This window comes from Podarcis vaucheri, assembly GCF_965113315.1.
Source record: "Podarcis vaucheri genome assembly, chromosome: 13".
Taxonomy (NCBI): Eukaryota; Metazoa; Chordata; class Lepidosauria; order Squamata; family Lacertidae; genus Podarcis; species Podarcis vaucheri.
Window position 1 is genome coordinate 12968925 of NC_138751.1, and position 24422 is coordinate 12993346.

The 24422-nt window shown below is 49.2% G+C and overlaps 1 protein-coding gene across 3 annotated transcripts; it reads right to left on the reverse strand.

Annotated features, from left to right (window-relative positions):
- Positions 1-161: 161 nt before the first annotated feature.
- Positions 162-24076, reverse strand: KHNYN (KH and NYN domain containing). Of its 3 annotated transcripts, none has more exons than XM_082195767.1 (8): positions 23981-24076; positions 11695-11991; positions 8461-10280; positions 6588-6718; positions 5395-5491; positions 3506-3613; positions 2182-2283; positions 162-1124 (listed from the first exon to the last, which is right to left on the reverse strand). In XM_082195767.1, exons 2-8 carry the CDS (start codon positions 11911-11913, stop codon positions 803-805), a joined length of 2799 nt encoding a protein of 932 aa, XP_082051893.1. In that variant the 5' UTR covers positions 11914-11991; positions 23981-24076; the 3' UTR covers positions 162-802. The 3 variants fall into 3 exon arrangements, with proteins under 3 accessions (XP_082051893.1, XP_082051892.1, XP_082051891.1); XM_082195766.1 differs by lacking the exon at positions 23981-24076 and adding an exon at positions 16160-16665; XM_082195765.1 differs by lacking the exon at positions 23981-24076 and adding an exon at positions 16200-16664.
- Between the last annotated feature and the right edge of the window lie 346 nt (positions 24077-24422).

The following is a 24422-nucleotide window of genomic DNA, read 5'->3' on the forward strand; positions in this document are numbered from 1 at the left end:
AACAGTTCCAGTTTATGAATAAGTGCCCTTGCCTGTCACATTATGATTTCTTCCGTAACTTGGAAGGTGTACAAAGGCCTTCCAAGGAGCTGTCCCTGGACTAACCCTAAGACATCTGAAAACATCTCTCAAGTTGGTCTGGAATTAATATAACTGCCATGTTATTTTTTTATCCCACAGACTCCTGGGCGGTGTAATACTGTGTGGAGGCTTGAGAATCCTGTCAGGAATCTGCCTCATGGAACATATCCCACAATTCTGTGGTAGTGTGCGGAGGCCATGACAGTTAAATCAGTTTAAATTCACAGTGAAGACTTGCCCAACCATGAAGGTTGAAGGGCAGGGGCGTATTGCTCTGTGTAGCTTCGGCTGGCCATATAGACTTGCCGATGTGGTACCCTCCAAATGTTGTTGGACTCCCAATTCCCATCAGCCCCAGCCAGCACAACTAATGGTCAGGGATGAGTCCAACAACATCCAGTAAGCACAACTGTTGGCTACCCCCCAGCACGCAGTATCTTAAACCCTGAGTTACCTTAATGTTAGGTGCTTTTTGAACTGATCATTATTGCTACTGGCTAATGAGGAGAACCACCAATGGCTCTGTGATTTTCGTACTAAGAGAGTCCTGAGGGAAAATAATCTACCACGCGGTGTTACGTAGCAAAAGGTTCTTCTGTATCCCTCAGGAACAGACAGCTGGCGCTAAAAACCAGTCACACCAGCACGGGCGAGCCCATTCTGGATGCAGCTGCATGGATAAATGCATAGCCCCCTTGGGAGACAACAAAAGTTTTCTGGCTCAGAAATTGAGGCTGAGTATCGCCTCCGAAAGCTTGTTGAGGTCATGGCAGCAGGGCTCCCGCATGAGCACAAAATCAACCTTCTTGTCTTGGTCCACAAAGATCTCCAGGAGGTCTCTCCTCAGCCGCTCGGTTTCGTCCTTGGGCCGGAGATGCTCCTCTGGCGAGTTCTGTTTATGGCTCTTCCTTCGATCCGCAAGCAACCCTCCAGGTGGCTTCCTGTCTCGAAGCTGAAGGACCTCCGTCTGCGAGGCTCGGCCCGCGGGGACAGACACAGGCACAGACCGGCCAGCGAAGGAGTGGCAGTTTGGGGCCTTGGTCCTGCGATGGTGAAGGGACATAAAGCAGGTTTCAGGAAGGGTTTAGATGGTGTAGACAACCCTTTTAACTACAGTCATACCTTGCATTAGGTATACTTCTGGGTTTCGCTGCATGCACAGAAGCGTTCTGCGCGCTTTGCGCATGCACAGAAGCGCCACTCATGCACAGAAGCGTTCTGCCCGCTTTGCGCATGCACAGAAGCGCCACTCTAGTTGCGGACTTTTCGGGGTGCGAACAGCACCCCGGAACGGATCGTGTCTGCAACTAGAGATACCACTGTAAAAGGTTCAAGTCTTGAGGGGAGAAACCCATGTTGCACAAGCTACCAGGGCAAGACAGTGAGGCGTTCTCTGCCACAAGGTCCCACCCGCCATTTTGACCACCCCCTCCCAGAGCTGCCTCCATCATTGGCCATTCTTTGAGGCTGCCTTAGAGGGCAATGTTAAAAAAAGTAGAAGCAGCAAGGTCCGCTACCTTGGCTTTTCTGAGACCCAACTGCTATTTAGCTCCTCTCCTCCCCGAACTGCCTCCACAACTGACCATTCCTCATAACTGCCTCAGGCAGAGAGGCGAGAAAGTGAGGCCCACGGAATCGACCTCCCTGGGACCGGCTGCCATTTGGTTTAACTTTGTCCCAAGAGCTGCCTCCTGGCCATTATGCAGCAATATAAAATATCCAGTACCTGACTATGTTTACCTTCCACTCCCCATTTCTTCCCTTTCGTATCGTAAATCTCAATGCTGCTAATATAAAATATCAGCTGCCATTGGCCTTCTGCAAGCCAACCTGAACTTGGAAGGATATGAGGCAGTATAATTTCCACTCAGGTTTGTTGTAGCTCCAACCCACATACTTCTCTGGCCACAAGATGGAGCAGTGTCACCATGCACTGAAATAGATATACTTCTGTTTTGTTGTTGGAAAGCGGGGGACGCAAACAAAGGGTGTTTTCCTAGGGACAGCTGCTTGCTCCGGCCCATGGAGACTTTTTAACATGTTAAATGCCTTTCCCGACTCCACTCAGCTAGATCACTTGTTCCACGTGTGGGTGCATACCTGGGGGTTTTCTTCAGGAATTCTGCTATGGTGGGCCCGTCTCGTCCCAAGGGGTCATCGGGAACCATGAAAATATTCCCCACGAAGATGTACTGCAGAAGGCTGGGTGGTACACGAAAAGAGAGAGTCAAGAAGGGTAAAGTAAAGGTGGATGGGACGTATTAAGGCAAGAGGGCCTGAATCCAAACCAGTTTGACGGGCACTTCCTATTGCCTAGAGAAAGAAGTGGCATTCAGGCCACATCTGCACGGTTCATTATTACACACCATTTCATTAGTCATGGTCCCCCCCCCAATAATCCTGGGAACTGTAGTTCATTACATGTGCTGAGCTATAATTCCCAGTGTTTGAACCATCATTCCTCTTTCCTAGGGAACTCCAGGAACTGTGGCTCTGGGAGGCCAGTTCAGCTGTTTGAACAATGTTAAGGGTGTTGGGAATAGTAGCTCTGTGAGGAGGCAAACTACAATTCCCAGGATTCTTTGGTCATGTGCTTTAAATGTGTGGTGTGTACAAGTTTAGGCTATTGGTTCATCTACCTCAGTGTTGTTTTTAGGTAAAGGTAAAGGTACCCCTGCCCGTACGGGCCAGTCTTGTCAGACTCTAGGGTTGTGCGCCCATCTCACTCTAGAGGCCGGGAGCCGGCGCCGTCCGCAGACACTTCCGGGTCACGTGGCCAGTGTGACATCACTGCTCTGGCGAGCCTGCACCAGAGCAACACACGGAACTCCGTTTGCCTTCCCGCTATAAAGCGGTACCTATTTATCTACTTGTACTTTAAGGGTGCTTTTGAACTGCTAGGTGGGCAGGAGCTGGGACCGAAAGACGGGAGCTCACCCCACCACGGGGATTCGAACTGCCGACCATATGATCGGCAAGTCCTAGGCGCTGAGGTTTTACCCACGTCCCTGGTGTTGTTTTTATCATTTATTAATTAACAGGTCACTTCTGTGCCAAAATGGTAGTTTGCAACTAAAAAAACCCACCAATACGTAATTAAAATACACAACAACAGGCAGGTTGTTGTTGTTTTTCCCCAAAGCTTTTTCTGGACATGCCAGGGAGTGAGTCTCTCGCCGCTAAGCTGCAGCCCTTCTGCTTAAGCCCAGGGGCCAGAGTACAATTCTTCAACTTCCCCCATCGACCCAGTTCCCAAGCCACAGATCAAACAGCAACCAAAGCTCTCCAGAGAAGGAGGGCTATATATCCACATCCTTTTCCTACTCTCCCCAGCCCTGCTCAACTGAGGGTGAAAGCCCTGCACAATCGAGAGGGGTCAAAAGGAAAAAGAAGAAGGCTACTCTGTCACCAATTCCCACAGCACCTTTCTTTAATGATTCTGATCCATTTCTTCGACTCTTTCGCAAGATCGCGGAACTGGTCGTTGGTGACGATCACTCCGTTGGTCTGTTCCGCTAGTTTGAGCATGAACCTGCGGGCATAGGAAGGGAAGAAAACACCTGTCAAATAGAATATTTTTTAAAATTTTAGTGGTTTGCCACAGAACCCAATGAAAACTGGAACTGGAACCCAATGAAAACTCACTGTGATGACGTCATCCTCCACTCCAGGCCAGGATTGCACAGTAGCTAGTGTGTTAGATTTCAACCAGGGAAACCACAGTTCAAATCCCTCCTAATGTTACCGGACTATAACTCCCATCATCCATTCAGCCATGCTGGTTAAGGCTGATGGGAGTTGGAGTGCAGCAGTACGCTGGAAGGGTCACAGCTTTCCCTGTCCCTAGCCCCCTTTCTCAGCCTGACTTACCTCACAGGATTGTTGTGAGGAAATAACAGAAGGAGAAGGATAAAAATATACCAAGGAAACGGAACACATTTGAGAATTTGGTTCTGGAATATCACTCTCTGTGGTGTGACTGACATCACTTCAGAATTTCACTCTGTGTCTTGGTAGCCACAATGTGCTTCAGTTCCTTTCTGTGATAACCACCCTTTCATATCTTGTCAGTTACACCATGACTCAAAAATCATGCCTGCCACCCCCACCCCGGGCCCATCTGCTGGCAGAGTCATTTCCTACTTCTGCCCCAAACCCTCGTACTTGTGACCTCATCAAAGCATAGCGATATCCGGTGACTTGACATCTGGAAAGCCCAACCTGGGGGAAATCCCAGGGAAGGTCCAAGTTGAAGCAAAAAAAAAAAAGACCAGAGAAACAAAGGATATTTTCATCAGTTTCTGCCACACACAAAAACCCCACCACCGCTCACCTTGAAGAAAGCAAAAAACTGAAACAGCAATGTTTTATTACTGATCGGTTTAGAAGAGATCAAACCCTTCCACCGACTAATCAAGCGCACAGAAACGTTCTGATTGACTAAAACAGGTTTGGACAGGAAGGAGATTCGATGGTTGAAGGTTTCTGACACCCAGTTGTTTTAACAACAGTTAAGGCAGGCAGGTTGGACAGTGTTCTCGAAGCTACCAGCATGAGTTTGACCAAACTGCGGAAGGCAGTGGAAGAAAGGAGTGCCTGGTGTGCTCTGGTCCAGGGGGTCACGAAGAGTCGACAACGACTAAACAACAACAACAAGGCAGGCATAGGCAAACTCAGCCCTCCAAATGTTTTGGGACTACAACTCCCATCATCCCTAGCTAACAGGACCAGTGGTCAGGCATGGTGGGAGTTGTAGTCCCAAAACATCTGGAGGGCCGAGTTTGCCTATGCCCGAGTTAAGGATTCTCTTCCCCACACAAATCGGCCAGTTGGAATTACTGTTCTGTAGTAATGCAGGTGAAGATCTGAATGTATACATGAATCACAGTGCATGAGCTCATGGGGCGGGGCAGATAATTGGCTCCACCACCACCCCAGGACCACTTTGCATCTGGCTCCGCCCCCAATGTCATTCCTTTGATTTTTTGGGGGTGGACCTTGGTATTCCAGCCAAAAACAAAAGTGGGTCCTTAATTCTGTCCAACCTTTGGCTAAACTCTCAGACCAAACAGACCTTTCGTCTCTCCTGCAGAGCTGTACAGAGCTCCAGAATTCCACTCCTTCCCCACCAATATTTAAAATGTTAGCTGAACGTTCCATGATCTCGCAGCAGGTAGACCAACAGCAGGGGCAGATCAGGGAGATCGCTCACACAGGGAACAGCCACTCAGTGCCAACAGGCGAACCTCTGCCATGTCTGATACAGAGAAACGCTGAATTGCCTTTATGGTAAGTTCAGAGAGCTCTGCTGACCTGTCGTCGTACGGCACGATGCCCTTCCCATCTATTTTGCGTGACGGCGTGACGGAGAGGATGCTCAGCTTCTGTAACTCAATCAAAAAGTGCTGCTCTGTGGTTGGGGAAAAGGGAGAGGAAAAAAACCAAAGAGGAATGATATTTGCATTGAAGCTGAGACACCAACATCACATTCAATGACTCCTCATTTCTTATTGGGGCTGCGGCAGTTGCAGCCTGATCTCATCCATGTTTGTTTGGAAGTAAGTGTCCTTAGTTCCAGTTAAGACTTACTCCTCAGTAGGTAGGTGGCCTTTCATGAGGAACACAGGAGGTTGTCTTAAACTGAGCAAGACCATTGGGTCCATCAACCTCAGTGGGTTCTCTCCCAGTCCTACCTCGAGATGCCAAGGATTGAATGCCAGAATCGTCTTCTTCATGCAAGGCAGATGTTCTTCCCCCAAGTGTGGGGAGGCTTCCCTAATCTACTGCCCTCCAGATGCTTACATAGCAGGGGTGGGACTGGACAACCCTTGGGGTCCCTTTCAAATTTTATGATTCTATGTTGATAGATTAAAACTCTCATGCTGGCATGAGTTATGGGGAAATCTCTAGACCTCCTAATGTTGTTGGACCCCAACCACCAACAACTCTGTCCAGGGTGGTCAATAGTCAGAACCGATAGGAGCTAGAGCCCAATAACATCTAGAAGGCCATAGGTTTCCCCCATCCCTAATTATTTTTAATGAAAATACTTATTCACACTCAAAGCTACAATAGATACATCTGGCACTGTCTTAGAAGAGGCGTTCTAGTTGATCTTCGAAATAGCAGGGAATGTCTCTTTTAAGAATGGAGCATAACGTGAGAACATACACATTGCGCCCTGTTGGACCAGAACCAAGGTCCGTCCAGTCCAGCATCCTATTCTCACAGTGGCCGACCAGATGCCCATAGGAAGCCCTATGCAACAGCACTCTCCTCACTTAGGATTCTCACCAACTGGTCTTCAGAGGCTCACTCCCTCTGACAGCGGGGGGCCTGCAGCCACTTGTCTCTGCATCAATTAAAAGCAGATCGCCCTATCTTTCTTAATAACACACAGATCAATCAAAATAATCAGTTAATGGCCTTTAAAAAGCAACAGCACTGCCCCCCAAAAAATATCGTCTGAGTTCTCACCCAATAGGTGGGAGCCAGCCATCTCTCACCTCTCACATTGGAGTCTTCTTCCATCCGATGTGCAGGTACTAAGACAGTCACCTCCCGGTGCCCACGGTCCCAGAAATATTGTACGGCCAGAGCGATGCCCCGGCATGAGAAGAACTGGTTCAGACCGTGCCTACGAGGACAGAAGATGACACTCAAAATGGCAGGACTATAAGAAGAATCACTTAGGTGAATCCACTGGCTATCCCAGCAAAGGAAGCAAGATACACAGCAGATCAAAGAAGGACTTCTGCTTGGGCCATGCGTAAAAAGCATGGGTCCAAGCTGTATTCCGCTTGATCCACATTTCTAGGCGCAAATCCAAGCAGTTTCCCCCTTGCCCCACTCCTTTCAAAGGGAAAAACCGCTCTTTAGCGATAGATCAGAACAAATAGCAATCTGAGGAAAACCCAAGATGCTGTTTGCTCCGAATGAATACTAAAGAGCTGTTTTCTCAAGGGAGAGCAGTGGGAGAAGAGGAAGTGTGGATAACCCTGGGGTTAGCAGCATTGCGTGTTTTAAAGCAGTGCCTTCCAAACGTCCCCCCCCCCACAGATCACTTGAAAATTGCTGAAGATCTTGGGGAACCACTCAGTGATTTCTCTGCCTGCTGTATGCAGTATAATTTTCAGTTCTATTTTTTATTACTTTTATTTCTCATATATATACAAAATAAAAGTAGCATTAAAAATTACAATTAAAAGTCAATATGAATATTTAATATGATGGATGTGCCATCTCCCATCTTTAAACACAAATCCACCTGAATGAAGCTCACAGGCCACAGGTGGTCCATGGACCAGTTTCGGAACCCCTGTTTTAGAGAACTGGTGAGCTACAAATGTAGATGAGTCTTTCCTTGGCCAGCCAAGGCAGAATTCCTAGAAGGTACATTTTTTACTATAACTGTGTATGTGTGTATATCTATCTATCTCCAAGATGGAGAACCTGTTCTCCCGATGCTGTTGGGCCTCCCAGCTCACATCAGCCCCAGCCAGCATGACCAATAGTTAGAGAAGATGGGAGCTGCAGTCTTAACATCTGGAAAGCCACAGCAACCAACAGGGGCTATTGGGGCCTTCAGGGTGGTATACTCTACCACAGCCACGCTGGAGATTATACCTCTATGAGGGCAACAAAGGACTCCTAACAACTCTAAACATCCTTATCAAACTATAGACCCCAGGATTCTTTGTGAGAAACTGTTTAAAGCAGTTATGTGCAGATGGGGTTTAAAAGACACCCCAACAAATTCACCATTATTCGTTTTCTTATTGGTTGAGGTCACACATTATGGTAAAACAATCTCCTTGGATTAAACCAGAGATAAGAGATCCTGCATCCTCCAGATGTTGTTGGACTCCAACTCTTATCAACCTCAAACACCATGGTCAATTATGGATTATGGGGAACATCTGTCCAGCAACATCTGGAGGGCTACAGGTTCCCCACCTCTTGACTTAACATTCTGTCTGAATCTAGGACCCTGGTATGTTTTCCCCGACAAACCACAATCCACAGACCAATACAAACCATTGTTTAAGCCTTGTTAAAGGGGAACAAACCACCATATCAGGTTCATATATAACACTAAGCTATATTCCTCCTTGGTTTGTTTAGGTGCTTAAAAGGGAGGAGTAACAAATAAAAGATCAAGCTGCACAACCCAGCATGCCCTCTAGAAGTTGCTAGACTAAAACTCACATCATCCTTGACCATTTGCCAGGCTGGCTTGGATGGCTAGGTACTGGAACCCAATAACATTTGAAAAAATGTCCACAAGATAGCTACCTCTGGTTTATAACAACCTCATGTACCACAGCCATACCAATAGGAAGAGCTCATTCCCAGGTTCCCTACAAACACACCACTCACATCATGGCCACATTGCTGCCATCAATGATGATCATCCGTAGGTTCTTCTTCCCTGGCGTGTTGGCCAACTTGAGCTTGAACTCAGTCTGGAGGGCTTCCTCAAAGCGCTGGGCTCCGGTTACTGTAGGAACAGAGCCTTGGTGGGGGAGCCCTAAGCTGCTGCTTTCTGCCGACTGGCTCCCCTCAGAATCGGATGTCGAGAACAGGTGACCACTGGGGGAAGGAGAGAAAGCAGCAACTTCTGGGTTGACTGGGGACAAACTGACGCCCTCGTGGAAAGGGGACCCACTGTTCCCCCCTCTCTCCTGAGGCGAAGATTCCCTGTGATTCAAGATGGCCGCCCTCCGGGCACCAAGGTTTCCTCCATGTTCTAGCTTTGCTGCTGAGGCCCCCATTGCAGCCTCAGCCTCCTCTTGGTGTTCCCCCTTCTCATTGAGCCGCCTCAGCAGACCTGCCAATGGGGCTCCTGTCTGTATCTCTGTGGGGATCTCGCTTGGCGAGTGGCCACAGTTGGCTGCAGCTGCTTTGATGAGTTCCCGGAGATACTCATTTTCATCCTGGTTCTTTTCTGGTGGAGAGAGAGAGCGCTCCCTTCCCCCAGGCTCCGTCTGAGGGAGGACAACCCCTTCTTTCTGGGACGCCTCTGCCATCTGGACCCTGTCCAGGATAGTTGAAGGTGCCTCACATACCCCTCCCTCCAAGAGTATCTTCCTGACCACCCGTTCCTCATAGCCCATGGTTTTAAAGAAGTTCAGCCTCATTTTGAACTCCTTCTCCGTCCACGATGACAACAGGACATCTGACGATGGCTCCTCTTCACTGGTTTCCTCAGGCAAGCTGGCAGGGCTCGAGTCCCTTGCACAAAGAACATCCTTCCCCTCGTGACGATCCTGCAAAGACTCAGCTTGGCCTCCGTAACCAGGAAAAAACCGAGCCTGTGCGTTTGGAATAGGTTTAGGGGAACTCTTGGGAAGCACTGGCCTCGTGGGGGTTGTTACCTCAGGCCAACCCTGAGGACCATTCAAGCAAGACAGGTCGTGCTGAGGCCTACTGGGGAATTCAGGCTCACCAAAGCCTCTGGGGAAGTCAACCCTTGACACCTGAGGTAGAGTATGGTCTTGAGGCCTACCAACCGTGACAGGCAAGTCAGTCCTAACATCTCGAGGCCTGACAGAGTACTGCGGTTGTGTAGCCTCTTGTGGGGACTTGTGAGGAGATGCTTCAGGCCTAGCAAAGCCTGCAGGCAAGTCAATGGTAGAGTCTCCAGTTCTACTCTGTTCTTGGACTCTACTGAGTCCCATGGGCAAGCCAAAGGTATTTTTACTTGGAGACTGAGGCCTGCCGCCGCCACCCATGTTAGTTTCCCAGCCCACCAAATGGTCTTGCCCGTGGCTTGGTGCCCAACATCCGTTCCTTTGCCTGTGCTCCCCATCTTCTTCCTGAATCTCCTTCACCAAACTGAGCAACTCCTCCTTGACCGAGGTGGGAAGGATCAAGAGGTCCATAGCATGTTTGTCATTGTAGGTTTCCACCAGCTCCAGGAAGGCCCGTTTGACTTGGGTCTCCTGTTCCTCGGGCAGCCTGAGGTTCTTCTGGTGCTTTTCCACAAAGTCCTGGATCCGGCTCTGTGCCATGACGAAGGATTCAGCCAAGCCGGAGACTAACAGAGTGCCAGGGCGAAGGAAAGTAAGGTTGGCAGATGTCCCTTGGGTGAGGCAGTCTAGGAACAACCCCTGGGCTCCCAGAAATATGCACTGCATGTCTTTGGGGTAGAAAACCTCTTCACTCAGCTCCGGCGCACAGAGACCTTTGATGTATTCCTGGAAAATAGAGCATATGTGACATTGCAGTTGGTATCCCTATGATGAGCAACCCCTCCACCTTTGGGAACACATACCATGCAAGGTAGTTTTATGACATAGTGAGTTTCTCCACTCCCTGTCATCAGCAGCTGAAGGCCTGTGTACATAATAAGAATACAATGGTGCTGGAATATATGACCTTTGCAGGGGAGTTTTGCCATGGTGGCATTCCCATGCAGGGTATAATGCTCACTTCTGCTCTAGATCAACATCAGAGCATTTGCTTTTGCATGTAGAAGGTCCCAGACCTGTTCCTCACAATCTCCAGGATCTTGGAAGGCAGGCAGCAAAGGAAGACCCCCATGTGAGACCCTAGAAAGCCCCTGCCAGCCAGAAAAGATGTTACTTGGCAGGACAGATCTATGGTCTAAGGCAGTAAAAGGCTACTTCATATGGTGATATATAGCCACGTTCTTTGGGAAGGGCTGAGGCTCAGTGGGAGAGCATCTCATTTGCAAGCAGATGGTCCCAGATTCAATCCTCAGCATCTCCACAAAGGGCTACCCCAAAACCTAGAGAGCTGCTGCCCAACAGTGCAGGCAATAGTGAGTTAGCTGGATCAATGGGCTGACTCAGCACAAGGCTGCTTCCTATGCTGGTATATTCCAGATGTGCTAGGTGCTTACTTAAACAGCAGAAGAGGCCAGTGGGTGGTGTCTCTGTCCTGGATTCCAAAAGCTAGTCCATGGGTAGGCAAACTAAGGCCCAGGGGCTGGATCCAGCCCAATTGCCTTCTAAATCCAGCTCGCAGATGGTCCGGGAATCAGTGTGTTTTTACATGAATAGAATGTGTGCTTTTATTTAAAATGCATCTCTGGGTTATTTGTGGGGCATAGGTAAAGGTAAGGGGACCCCTGACCATTAGGTCCAGTTCTGACCGTCTCTGGGGTTGTGGCGCTCATCTTGCTTTATTGGCCGAGGGAGCCGGCGTACAGCTTCTGGGTCATGTGGCCAGCATGACTAAGCTGCTTCTGGCGAAACCAGAGCAGCACACGGAAACGCCGTTTACCTTCCCGCTGCAGCGGTACCTATTTATCTACTTGCACTTTGACGTGCTTTCGAACTGCTAGGTTGGCAGGAGCAGGGACCGAGCAACGGGAGCTCACCCCGTCACGGGGATTCGAACCGCTGACCTTCTGATCGGCAAGTCCTAGGCTCTGTGGTTTAACCCACAGCACCACCTGCGTCCCTGGGGCATAGGGATTCGTTGTTGTTATTTTAAAAAAAAATATAGTCCAGCCCCCCACAAGGTCTGAGGGACAGTGGACCGGCCCCCTACTGAAAAAGTTTGCTGACACCTGGGCTAGTCGATGGAGACCCACAGAAACCCTTACCGTCTCCCTCCCTCCCTCCCGCTCCTGCCCTCTCGCACCTTTGCCCTCTGTAAATTCTCTCTGCATCCCTGCAGCTGCAGCCAGATCTTCCTCTCTCCCTGGGGGTCCTCGCTGGGGCTCTGTGCCGACCCCAGGACCCCCAGGACATTCAGCTCCACCCCAAAGAGCTGCTCGATCCTGGGACGCTGCTGGGTCACCAACTCCCGCACCTCCTCGGAGACGGCAAATTCGTCCAGGGTCCTGCCACTGCTCGTCATGGCGGGAGATCACGACCACCGGCTGCGGGGCCACTTTTCCGTTCCGGAGATGAGGCAGGCCGTTACGTGGATAACGAACTGCGGAACGAAAACACGGGTTGAATGGGGGGAGGAAAGTTCTGGACGAAACCTGAATTTGAAATGCAGCAAGGGAGAAGATGCAACTTCTGCAGGCAAAGGAAGACAACAGACAAGGAGAAGAGAAGACCAAGAGTTTGGATTTGATATCCCACTTTATCACCACCCGAAGGAGTCTCAAAGCGGCTAACATTCTCCTTTCCCTTCCTCCCCCACAACAAACACTCTGTGAGGTGAGTGGGGCTGAGAGACTTCAGAGAAGTGTGACTAGCCCAAGATCACCCAGCAGCTGCATGTGGAGGAGCGGAGACGCGAACCCGGTTCCCCAGATTACAAGTCTACCACTCTTAACTACTACACCACACTGGCTCATCGGCACGAGATTCACAGGAGCGAAAACACAAGCTGCAATTCAGCGGCACACAGAAAATCCACAGAATGTGGAACTGCTTGCCAAGCAATGCTTAGCCTTCTAAGGACCTTTATTTCCAATTCTTCTTGCTTTTCTTTTTATAAAGCAATCAAGGTCCTAGTTAAGAAGTAGCCAGGCCAGGCCCACAAAAGCCCAAGAAGCTGCAGAATAACATTTTCACCCCATTCCAAGGTTAGCAAATTCAGAATGAATTATGGAAAAAAATAACTACATAAAAAATGTAAACAATCACGCAGAAATAGGATTGTTTAAAAATGCAATGCAAGAGGAATTAGGCAATGCATGACTTGCCAAATCCTCTGACATACCTGAAGCATGCATTTTTGCTAGAGTCCTTTAATACATTTCTAGTGTGGAGCTGACATAGCCCTGGGCTGTGAGATTGCAAGGTCTGGTGCTTGGTTTTATTTTAAAACATGGGGAAGAGCGTAAGGTGAAGCAACATGTACAAGGGCTGCTTTGCATATTGTAGAAGCAAAACCAAGAGGTTCACGGCCAGAAATATTGTGACCAGATGATAAACATGGTTAAAATTAGTGTATAGTATTAAGTACTGTACAATATAAGGGACGCGGGTGGCGCTGTGGGTAAAACCTCAGCGCCTAGGACTTGCCGATCGCATGATCGGTGGTTCGAATCCCCGCGGCGTGGTGCGCTCCCATTGCTAGGTCCCAGCACCTGCCAACCTAGCAGTTCGAAAGCACCCCCAGGTGCAAGTAGATAAATAGGGACCGCTTACTAGCGGGAAGGTAAACGGTGTTTCTGTGTGCTGCGCTGGCTCGCCAGATGCAGCTTGTCACGCTGGCCACATGACCCAGAAGTGTCTGCGGACAGTGCTGGCTCCCAGCCTCTAGAGTGAGATGAGCGCACAACCCTAGAGTCTGTCAAGACTGGCCCGTACGGGCAGGGGTACCTTTACCTTTACTGTACAATATAAGGGACGCGGGTGGCGCTGTGGGTTAAACCACAGAGCCTAGGACTTTCCAATCAGAAGGTCGGCGGTTCGAAGGAGCTCCCGTTGCTCGGTCCCTGCTCCTGCCAACCTAGCAGTTAGAAAGGACATCAAAGTGCAAGTAGATAAATAGTTACCGCTCCGGCGGGAAGGTAAACGGCGTTTCCGTGCACTGCTCTGGTTTGCCAGAAGCTGCTTAGTCATGCTGGCCACATGACCCAGAAGCTGTACGCCGGCTCCCTCGGCCAATAAAGCGAGATGAGCGCCGCAACCCCAGAGTCATCCGTGCCTGGACCTAATGGTCAGGCGTCCCTTTACCTTTACCTTTACTGTACAATACACACAGAAAGAGAGAGAGCCAAGTGTTTTTCCTCTTGGGCATCTAGCATTTTAAGTCAATAACAAATGCATACATGAAATCAACTTTATGTTTATAAAAAAAAAATAGGCACCTAGGGCTTTGTCAACCAATCCAGTGCCTTTGGACTTATGGGCCCAACATTGGCTGGCTGGAGTAACTGGGAGGTCTCAGCTTATATATACCTCTTTACTTACTTCTCCGCAATCCAGAGGCCCAAAAACTATTTATTTGAAAGTGAAAGCTGAAAAGATATAGGGAAAGCAGCCAGTGGTGTATTTGGTTCTAATGTGCCACCCTGATCAGCATTTGTGTATTAGGAATATAGGCCACAGTTGGAAAAGGAAGGAATGAACTGCAAGCCTTAAGCCAGTTCAATAATGCAGGATGTGCATATAGTAAGTTAGTCAATACAGTATTCGGACTTTGTCCGACAGATAGATTCTGGGCTTCTTTCCTGAATTTTTGGGTTTTTCCTCTTTTTAAATTAAGTTTCTAGTCCTGTTACAAAGAACGGGGCGGGGGGTATGTACTGGCAGTAATGTACCTAATTTCTTAATAAGACATAAACCTGCTCTCACGTTTCTGAGTTGTGTAAACAGGGAACACTAATTAATGATTGACCCTACAGGGCTGTAGTGAGGGCAGGCCAGATAATTACACTAGAAAGAAGCCAGGGATTGGACAGAATTGATTAGAAAATTGTTATTGGTAGAGCCAGTGTGGTAAAGGTAAAGTTAAAGGACTCCTGAACAGTTAAGTCCAGTCAGAGGCAACTATGGGGTTGCGGCACTCATCTCGCTTTCAGGCCAAGGGAGCTTGCGTTTGTCCAAAGACAGCTTTCCAGGCCATGTGGCCAGCATGACTAAACTGCTTCTGGTGCAATGGAACACCATGACAGAAACCAGAGCTCATGGAAACGCCATTTACCTTCCCGCCGCAGCGGTACCTATTTATCTACTTGCACTGGTATGCTTTCAAGCAGCTAGGTTGGCAGGAGCTGGGACAGAGCAACGGAAGCTCACTCCGTCGCAGGGATTCGAACCACCGACCTTCTGATCAGCAAGCCCAAGAGGCTCAGTGGTTTAGACCACAGCGCCACCCACGTCCCTAGAGCCAGTACGGTATAGAGTTTTGGACAGGAAGCTCTGGGTTCAAATCTCCACTCAGCCACGAAACTAACCGGGTGATCTTGGGCCAGTCACTCCTAGCTTAGCTTGCCTCACAGGGTTGTTGTGAGGATAAAATAGAGAAGCATGAGAGCCAAAAATGGAGCAAATAAATAAAGTTTTCTTAATGCGGAGCAGGGGAAACATAAGAGGGACAGAGGTTATAGGAAATCGTTGTTCTTGCAAATAAACACTGAAGGGCTATAGCTCAATGGAAGCTATTTGCTTTGTTTGCAGAAGGTCTCAGTTTAAATACCCAGCTTCTCCAGGTGGGGCTAGACACACCTGTCTAAAACAAGCGGGAGAATCGCTGAGTCAGCTAAATGGAAAAATAGAGTGACTCAGTATAAGGAAACATTGCTAAAAGATGAAACAACATGTAAGTCAAGGAGGGGGAAAACCTGTGGCCCTCCAATGTTGCTCAACTCTACCTCCCAACAATCCCAACAAGTATAACCCAGGGATGGGGACAGTTGATTGCAACAACATCTGAACCGCCACAGGACATAAATGCAACCAATATCAGAAGGATCAATGTCTACCCGGAGCAAAAGGCTAGTTAGCCTGTTGTAGGCAAACTTTAAGAGAGAGCCTGGTGGCACCTTAAAGCCACAATTTATTCTCCCTGGGGGGAAAAACATGGATCTCCATTTTTATTTTGTAAAATAAACATGAAATCTATCCTTCAGCGGAAAGAGAAGAGCTTGAATATTTAAACGGACAGCAAAGCCTTAAAAGCGAAGTGAAATCCTGCGGCTCATCCATCGGGCAAAACAACACCGCTGGTTTGTCTCAAAGAAGCTTTGAGACAAAACACCGAGGCAGGAAACAGTCGGATGTACGCAAACAAAAGCTCACACCCCCCGTGACATGCCTTTTCACGCAGAAAGGGCCTTGCAAACAACGGAACGAGCTTTGCTCCTGGAAAACCCTCTCCTGCCTCTGACAGCGCCCACTGTTTACAACCGATTCCCTCCCAGCCTAAAAATCTGAGCACCGTTGACCAAGCGCCTGTTGCGCCCTAAGCGTAAAAAAAAAAACCGTTCCTCTTTAATGCGCCCCCTCCAAAACACACACCCCTTTTTAAAATTCATAGCTACACGTCCTTTTACACAATGTAATCATTTTGGGGCAGAGGGGCGATTCCGCGCCCGATCCTTCCCACTCGTGACAGCGAGAAGGATCCTGCCCCGCTTCTCCTTTTTCCAAGGAGACCCCGTCGGTCCCGGGACACCCACCCCCTGACCCCTCCTCACCCGCCTCCCCGACACTTGGCAGCTCTCCTCCGTCTCCTACCCGCTGGTGTCGGCGAGGGAGTCCCAGCAACGCCGGGCCGAGGGTGAGGATCCAGCCAATCCCATCTCTCGCCTCGTCTCGGTTTTGGTTTTGTTTCTCATCGCTTCTCGACCCGAGTTTCAGCTTCCATTTTGGAGCGATGCGGAAACGCTTGAGCAGCCGCGGAGTTTCCCTGCTGGGCGGCGCGTCTCGGTCCAGGGAGGAAGGAGGGCTTTCACTTTGCAAAAGGCTTCCTGTACAAGTTTTTAAACTTCCTCCCTTGCAGTGTGAAGCGCGTTACTTGCGAAATTCAGTTACGGGGCGGGGGTCTTCCTCCTCCTCTCTTCCCTAGGAGAGGGAGCTGTGAGGAATAGCCGGCCTCTGAGCATGGGGAGAGTTCTGCGCAACCAGAAATTATTGGAGGAGGAAGGACCGTTGCTGAAAGGGGTCGTGGCTCAGTGGTGGCGCACGACCTTTGCGCGCAAGAGATCTCGGGTTCAGTCCCTGGCACCTCCAGGTAGGGCTGGGGGAAAGAGCCTGTCTGAAAGACGCCAGAGAGCCCCTGCCAGTCAGTGTTGGCAGGCATAAGCTAGAATGGACCAATGGTCTATCAACTCAAGCAACGCCCTACCTATGTTTCTAAATACTGCAAAAAAGCCTCTGTGCATGTAACCTGGTCCCAAACCAGGGACCAGGGCTTTAAATTCTGCTGGGATAGCTTTGAAGCTACAGCATGAGCGAGCCCCACTTTGGGCAAAAGATTCCGGCATTGCAGGGAGTTGGACTAGAATCTAAAATTCTAATATTCTAAATGGTTAAGAATCATTAACACTTCCTACACCGAACCCAGAAACAAATAGGCAGGCAACCAAAACCAGAGAGAGATGAAAGGCATTCAGGAATATCCTGATACAGATAGGTAGCCGTGTTGGTCTGCCATAGTCAAAATAAAAAAAAATTCCTTCCAGTAGCACCTTAAAGACCAACTAAGTTAGTTCTTGGTATGAGCTTTCGTGTGCATGCACATGTATCTGAAGAAGTGTGCATGCACACGAAAGCTCATACCAAGAACTAACTTAGTTGGTCTTTAAGGTGCTACTGGAAGGAATATCCTGAGTTCACACACACATCTGACACATGCAAATTGAGTTGTCAAGTAATACAGGACACTCAGTGAGATCCCCATCCCCACAATGATGGTGATTTGAAGGCAGGTCTCAGACAAGGGATTGCCATTACCATTATCAAAAGTCTTTCATCCCCCCCCCCCTTTTTTTTTTTAAAGCAAGCAAGAACAGGATGACTGAAGATGGTCAAGGTGAGAACTAAGGCAGGAAAGTCTTGGAAGGGATTATGGAAATTGTAGGAACCGCTCATTTCACAGCCCCCCTCCCCCTCTCCATTGACATGCCCTGGCAAGAAGATATTAAAAAGCCAATAGATTCAAAGGTTATCATTTGGCTCTTCTAGCTCCAACAGGACAATGCTTATCCCAGCGCTAAGGACAGGTCTTGTAGTTTATGCCCACATTTCTGTAGACCTTTTAGAATAGTTAGGGAATATTTTACTCTTTAATCGAGGTGTGTATGTGTTGCAATTTGCTACCTGCTTAGACTGCAACTTTGCCATCCAAAGCAGCAGTTTTATATATTTTGTCACTCCTATTTTCTATAATAAACCAAGCTTTCTTTCTTTCTTTGTGTGAGAGTTCCTTGTGGACGCACACATCCATAACAAGAAGTGCACATCATAACTCCAGCAGGAGATCCTAGACCTCTCAGTAGTGTGCACATGAATAAACATGAGTGTCGGCTGCGCATGTGTGAATCCAGGTACACACTCGTAACACATCCTCTGTTTAAAAGTTCCCCCATGAAGGAGAGCCCACCAGCTTCTGAGGGAGTCTGTTCCACCGCCAAACAGCTCTTGCCCCCAGAAAGTTCTTCTTGTTGTTTAATTCCTGAGTTCTGAACATCAAAGACCTGCAAGCCTTCTGCCGGCTGCTCCCCTTTTCCTGCCCTGTGGTCGCAAAAGGGCAAGATGGGAAATGTTTAGGTGGGCAGAGCCACCTGCTAAGCGCCCCCCCACCCAATCAAATCTCAGCCATGTGACAAGCCTCCTCTTTGTCTTAGGGTCAGGTGGGGGGGCATTATCACCCTCACACTGGCACCATGCTGCTAGGGGTGGGGGCAGCACTTCTCGAAAGCATGCCTGTGACTGTGGGAAAGGTCCACCACTATCCCCTCTCCAGCTCAGAACATGAAATTCCTGAGGCGCAGTGCAGAGCCAGGGGTAACCCCTGCATACACTCATACACACACTTGCAGGAAGGAGGAGGACCCTGGCGACCTTACCTCTTGGGTTGGCTGCTGAGGCCAGCTAAAATGTGTGGAGAAAGTAATATCAAGAGGTAATTGCAACAAAATGTTGCAGTGTGCAACATTGCTCTGCTGTTCCTGAATATCCACGGTACAGTGGTGCCTCGCAAGACGAAAAGAATCCGTTCTGTGATTCTCTTCATCTAGCGGTTTTTTCATCTTGCGAAGCAAGCCCATTGACGGATTAGCAGATTATTAGCGCTATTAGCGGCTTTTAGCGGCTTATCTGCTGATCGGATCAGCTGATAAGTGGCTTAGCGGCTTAGAAAAAGGGGGGGAGGAAAAAAACCCAGCAGGAACTCGCAAGACATTGTCATCTTGCGAAGCAAGCCCATAGGAAATTCATTTTGCGAAGCACCTCCAAAACGGAAAACTCTTTAGTCTAGCGAGTTTTCCGTCTTGCGAGGCATTCATCTTGCGGGGCACCACTGTACTCCATTGTCCCTCTCGCCCAGTCCCCACCTGTCCCCAACAGTTAGTCAACTCTTTTGTCTTACTCCAGGCATGTCCAATGTCCTTTTCGGGAGCCTAATCTGGCCCACCAGTCAGTTTAATCCAGCCCCTGTGGCAGTTTACTACTTCCTGAGGTAAAATCTGCCAAAAGGCTCAACAACTTTGTGGTAAAACTGTAAAATAAACTGTAAAAAAAAAAAAAGCTCAAGAATTTTGGGGTAAAATCGTAAAAAAAGCTCAACAACTTCAATCCTTAAAAAGCTCAACAACTTTGGTTGGCCCTCACACATGTTCACTTCATCAAATCTGGCCCTCTTTGAAAAACATTTGGGCACCCCTGTTGCTCAGTCCTCATTGGGCAATGTTCGGGGTTTTCCCCTCCCTTCGATTTGTATTCAGGGATTTTTTTTTCAGCTGGAACTCACTGGAACTGAGCAGTTCAATCACCTCTCAGGCGGATGCCATTGTCATTATAAAAGAGGCATTCGTGGTGAGTTCTGGCACCTCTTTTTCTAGAAAAACAGCAGTGCCTGTACTCTAGGTGGGTTTTAGTTGGGTTTTTTTCTTACTTCTGTAAGCTTAAGGTTTCGTGCCAATACCTGCCCCTTGTACGTGGGTGGTGCTGTTTTGGCTACAGAAGGAATGTCTCCTTCACCCGGACATTGTTAATAGCGGGGCTGATAAAAGGAACATGGAAGGGATGCCCTGCTCTTGGAGACTATTGGAAGGAGTAAGCACGGGCTGTGTTCCATGGACTGTTTTCTTCCCGCTCCTGGCTTCCACCCATGTACACCCACACCTCCGCAGATACATGCCTTTGCCCTACAGACCCAGAGTTCCCGGCGGAAGTTCCAGGTTGCAAAATCCTCTGGCCAAGTGGTAGGTGTGGCTCCAGCAGCTACACTCAGCTGGCTTGGGGTTGTTGTTTTTCCCCCTTCCTTCCTTTCTTTCTCTCGTCATAACCATTGTCTCAGTCTTTTCCTTTTCTTTTTTTAATTCAGTGAAAGGAAACTCTTGACACGTTAAGCTTGGAGCTTGCTGCTGTTTTAAAAGTATGTCCTGTTGCAGGAATTCATGTATAGGTGTTTTTTTGGGGGGGTTGCCCCTCCAGCAGATATCATGCACATGCAACCCGCTACCAAAATCAGCACAATCACTTTTGTGACTTCTGTGATTTGTCCCCACAAAACACTTCATCACAGTTTTTTCCTATCTATTCAAAGGGCCTCTGCAGCACAATCCAAAATGTAACAATTCACTGATAAATGTATCTGTGTACTGGCTCACTGGGAAAACTTCAGAAATTCATATAGACATGTGAGCTCAGCTACTCAGCAGCCCCTCTGCCTGAGTGATAATCCTGTTACCTGAGTGCCAGACAGGTAGCCATTCCAGAAAAAAACAAACCCAGATGAAGACAAAAGGGTGTGATTAACTTGGCTGGGAAACAGGGAAATGTAAATATCTCTTTTGTTACACTTGATGGGTGTTTGGTGGAGGGCAAAGGGAACCGTGGGGCAGGGTCCAGGATGCTCAGATTACTGCCACCAGACCTCCCCTTTCATGATGTAACCATGATGTATTAGTGATGTAGTTGGGGGGGGAGTGACATGGGGATTAGCAGCTAATAAAAGTTTGGGTTTTCTTTTGTTTGGGGCTTCCATCTTGTTTCACCTTGTGGCAGGTGGGAGTCCTGTCGCGACAGTCTTCAATAAAAACCCGGCCTACTAGCTGCTGTTTTGCTCTGGTATTCCTGGCTGGTGTCCTTGTTTTTTGTCCAAGGGAGCCCTCAGATTTCTCCGTTAACAGTCCCTGTACTGCACATTCATGTTTCCCCACTTTGGGCTACTTATGGGGAGCCTCTCACCTTTGTTTATGTAGACCACAAGCAGATTCCGAGGGTCCCTGCTTTTGCCCCTGGTGCAGCACCCAAACAGCCCCCTTTTTACCACAAAAACTTAGCCGAAGCTGCATACACAACATACATTCAAAGCACGTTTTTCTCCCTCCCGCAAGAATGCTGGGGAAAGTAGTTTGTTAAGGGTAGCTCCATTGTGGGTGAGCTACAGTTCCCAGGATTCTTTTTAGTGGGGAGAATGGTGTGTGCACAGCCTTACGCACCTGTTTACTTCTTGGGCTTCATCTGAGAACACAAAAGCCATGCTGGATCAGACCAAAGACCCAATTGACACAGCATTCTGCTCTCACATCAGACGCCAATGAGAAGACCAGAAGCAGGACTTGGACACAACAGCATCCTTCCCACTTGAGATTCCCAGGAACTGGTATTCAGATGCATACCGTATTTTTCGCCCTATAGGACGCACTTTTTCCCCTCCAAAAATGAAGGGGCAATGTGTGTGCGTCCTATGGGGCGAATGCAGGCTTTCGCTGAAGCCTGGAGAGCGAGAGGGGTTGGTGCACACCGACCCCTCTCGCTCTCCAGGCTTCAGGAAGCTCTGCGCAACCCTCGGGAGACCGGCGCCACTTCGCGCTCGCCTCCCGATGGCTGCGCAGAGCTGCCTGCAGTCCCGGGGCGAGCGCCGCTCTGCGAAGTCGCGCCCGCTTCCCGATGGGCGAATGCAGGCTTTCGCTGAAGCCTGGAGAGCGAGAGGGGTTGGTGCACACCGACCCCTCTCGCTCTCCAGGCTTCAGGAAGCTCTGCGCAACCCTCGGGAGACCGGCGCCACTTCGCGCTCGCCTCCCGATGGCTGCGCAGAGCTGCCTGCAGTCCCGGGGCGAGCGCCGCTCTGCGAAGTCGCGCCCGCTTCCCGATGGCTGCGCAGAGCTGCCTGCTGTCCCGGGGGGAGCTCTTTAAAGCTCAATCGGAACACATGTCTATCCACGGAAAATTCAAATTGATGCTTGCTCTGATTCAGCTTTACAGAGCTGGGTTTCGCGGGAAACAAACAAACAAACAAGCAAGCAAACAAACACAGACCTCTGCCTGGAAAAAAAACAGGGCAAAAGTTAAGTGTGGATAAGCCCAGAGACTTCTGAGAGCTAACAGGCCAATCATTTGCATGCTTGCTTAAAATTAAGTCCCATACTGTTCAGTTGGCATAGCAGATACAGGCAGGCAGAGAAGGAGAGAGATGCTGGCTGCAAGGGGGGGAATTGCTTCTGATTGCTACTGGATAAGTGCAATGACCACCCACAATGGCAGCAAGAGTGCGTGTTAACAGGGTCCCCCTATATGCTAATTTTACACCTGCAGTGGGAAGGAAAAAGCCTTGCTTGAAATGAGGCCTAAAAACACAGAACCAGGCTTACTCGATCTACACTCGCAGGCTCTCACAACATTGGCATCTATCCCACAAAGGCTTTTCTCACAACAAAGCTGATAATCTCTAAAGCAGAAGCTGGGAACCTTTATCAACACAGGGGAGGCAGTCCTTCCCAGGCAACTTCCCAGGGGCCTGCTGCCAGCAGTGGGAGGAACTACAAATGTGAACTTTTCCTTTGTTTCTACACACAGTCACACACCCCACTCTTCCATCCAGGCAGCCAAGCAGCCTTATCTGAGTTCAAGGACTCGTTCTCTCCTGGCAACAACAGTCAAGGAGGGTTTGAAGCAGAACAAACAGGGAAGGGGGGCCGTGTCCTGAGGGCTGGATAGAGAAGCCCTGGGGAAATGAAGTTCACCTGAGGTTCCTTCTCTTCTTTAAAGTCCTGCAAGGCTCTTCTTTTGTCTGCACTGGGACAGACAAAACAAGACTACAGTGGTACCTCGGGTTACATACGCTTCAGGTTACAGACTCCGCTAACCCAGAAATAGTACGTCAGATTAAGAACTTTGCTTCAGGATGAGAACAGAAATCACGCGGCAGCAGCAGGAGGACCCATTATCTAAAGTGGTACCTCAGGTTAAGAACAGTTTCAGGTTAAGAACGGACCTCCAGAACGAATTAAGTTCTTAACCCAAGGTACCACTGTACTAGGTAAAAAGGAAAAGGACCCCTGGACAGATAATTCTAGTCAAAGGCATGGCTGTAGCCAGGATTTTGGGAGGAGGGGGCAGGCCTTTTGTTAGAGGGGGCAGGCCTTTTGGGGGGGGGACAAGAACCTCAGTTTGCTATGTATTATTTTTTTTATTGATTGGGGGGACAGCTTCCCCTCCCTACCCCCTTGGCTACACCCATGGTCATAGGTGACTATGGGGTGCAGTGCTCATCTCGCTTTCAGGCCAAGAGAGCCACTGTTTGTCCACAGACAGCCTTCCGCGCCAGCATGACTAAACCACTTCTGGCGCAACAGGACACTGTGACAAGTGCCCGAATACACGGAAATGCCGTTTGCCTTCCCGCCGCAGCAGTACCTATTTATCTACTTGCACTGGCATGCTTTCGAACTGCTAGGTTGGCAGAACCTGGGACAGAGCAACGGGAGCTCACCCCGTCGCGCAGATTCGAACCACTGATGTTCCGATTGGCAAGCCCACGTGGCTCAGTGGTTTAGACCACAGCGCCACCCGCATCCCTACAAGGCTACTATTCTGGGATTTGTCACCAGGGAACGAAACGTAAGGAGAGTGTGCTGGATCAGGCCAGTGGCCCATCTGGTCTCCAGCATCCTGTTCTCACAGAGGCCAACAGAGGTCCGTGCGTAACCCACAAGCAGGACCCCAGGCCAAGAGCACTCGTCACCACTGTGGCTTCCAGCAACTGGTATTCAGAAGAAGCATCGCCTCCGACTGTGGAGGCAAAGCTCATAAGCCATTGATAACCTTTTCCTCCCTGAATCCCCCCCCCCCCAAGTGCTTTGCACATGCACAGAAGCTCCCTCGCTTCCTCTTACTCCAGGGCCACTGGAAACAGGCCCCAAAGCTAAGGTTTGGGGAAAGACTTGAATCAAATTCGGGCAGCTGTAAACACAGCCAATCTTATGAGGAGCAAAAATCCCACCCCCACCCCCCTTTTTGCCAACACCCCAGATTTCTGGGTCTTCTACTTTCCGCCCCAGCATTCTTACCAGTGACAGCTGAGGTCTCTTCGGGATCCCCTCTCTTCTGCGCACTGACAATGCAGCAAACCAAACCAGATGTGGGGCTGACAGTTGACGCTGTTCCTTTTCTGTGGGAAATTCCCCTTCATAACTCACTGCCCACCCACCCGACCTTGCTCCAGGCAAGTCCGAAACTCTAGTGCCACCTAGTGATCAATTTCACACAAGAGGGGTTTTGAATTTGTTTTCCCTTCACGTGCCAACACAGCTGCCTTAACTTTTCGTACGGTGCAATTTTGCTTGCTGCGGGGGAAGTGGATAGAGCAATGCTTTCCAGCGTCTCATGAAACTAGAACTCGAGAATATTCAGCAAAGCAAGATGTTAGAAATTCAAGGCAAGACAAAATGAAGTACCTCTCCACACAGTGGTTAGTTCTTCTATAGAATTTGCTTGGCAAGGAATAGCATT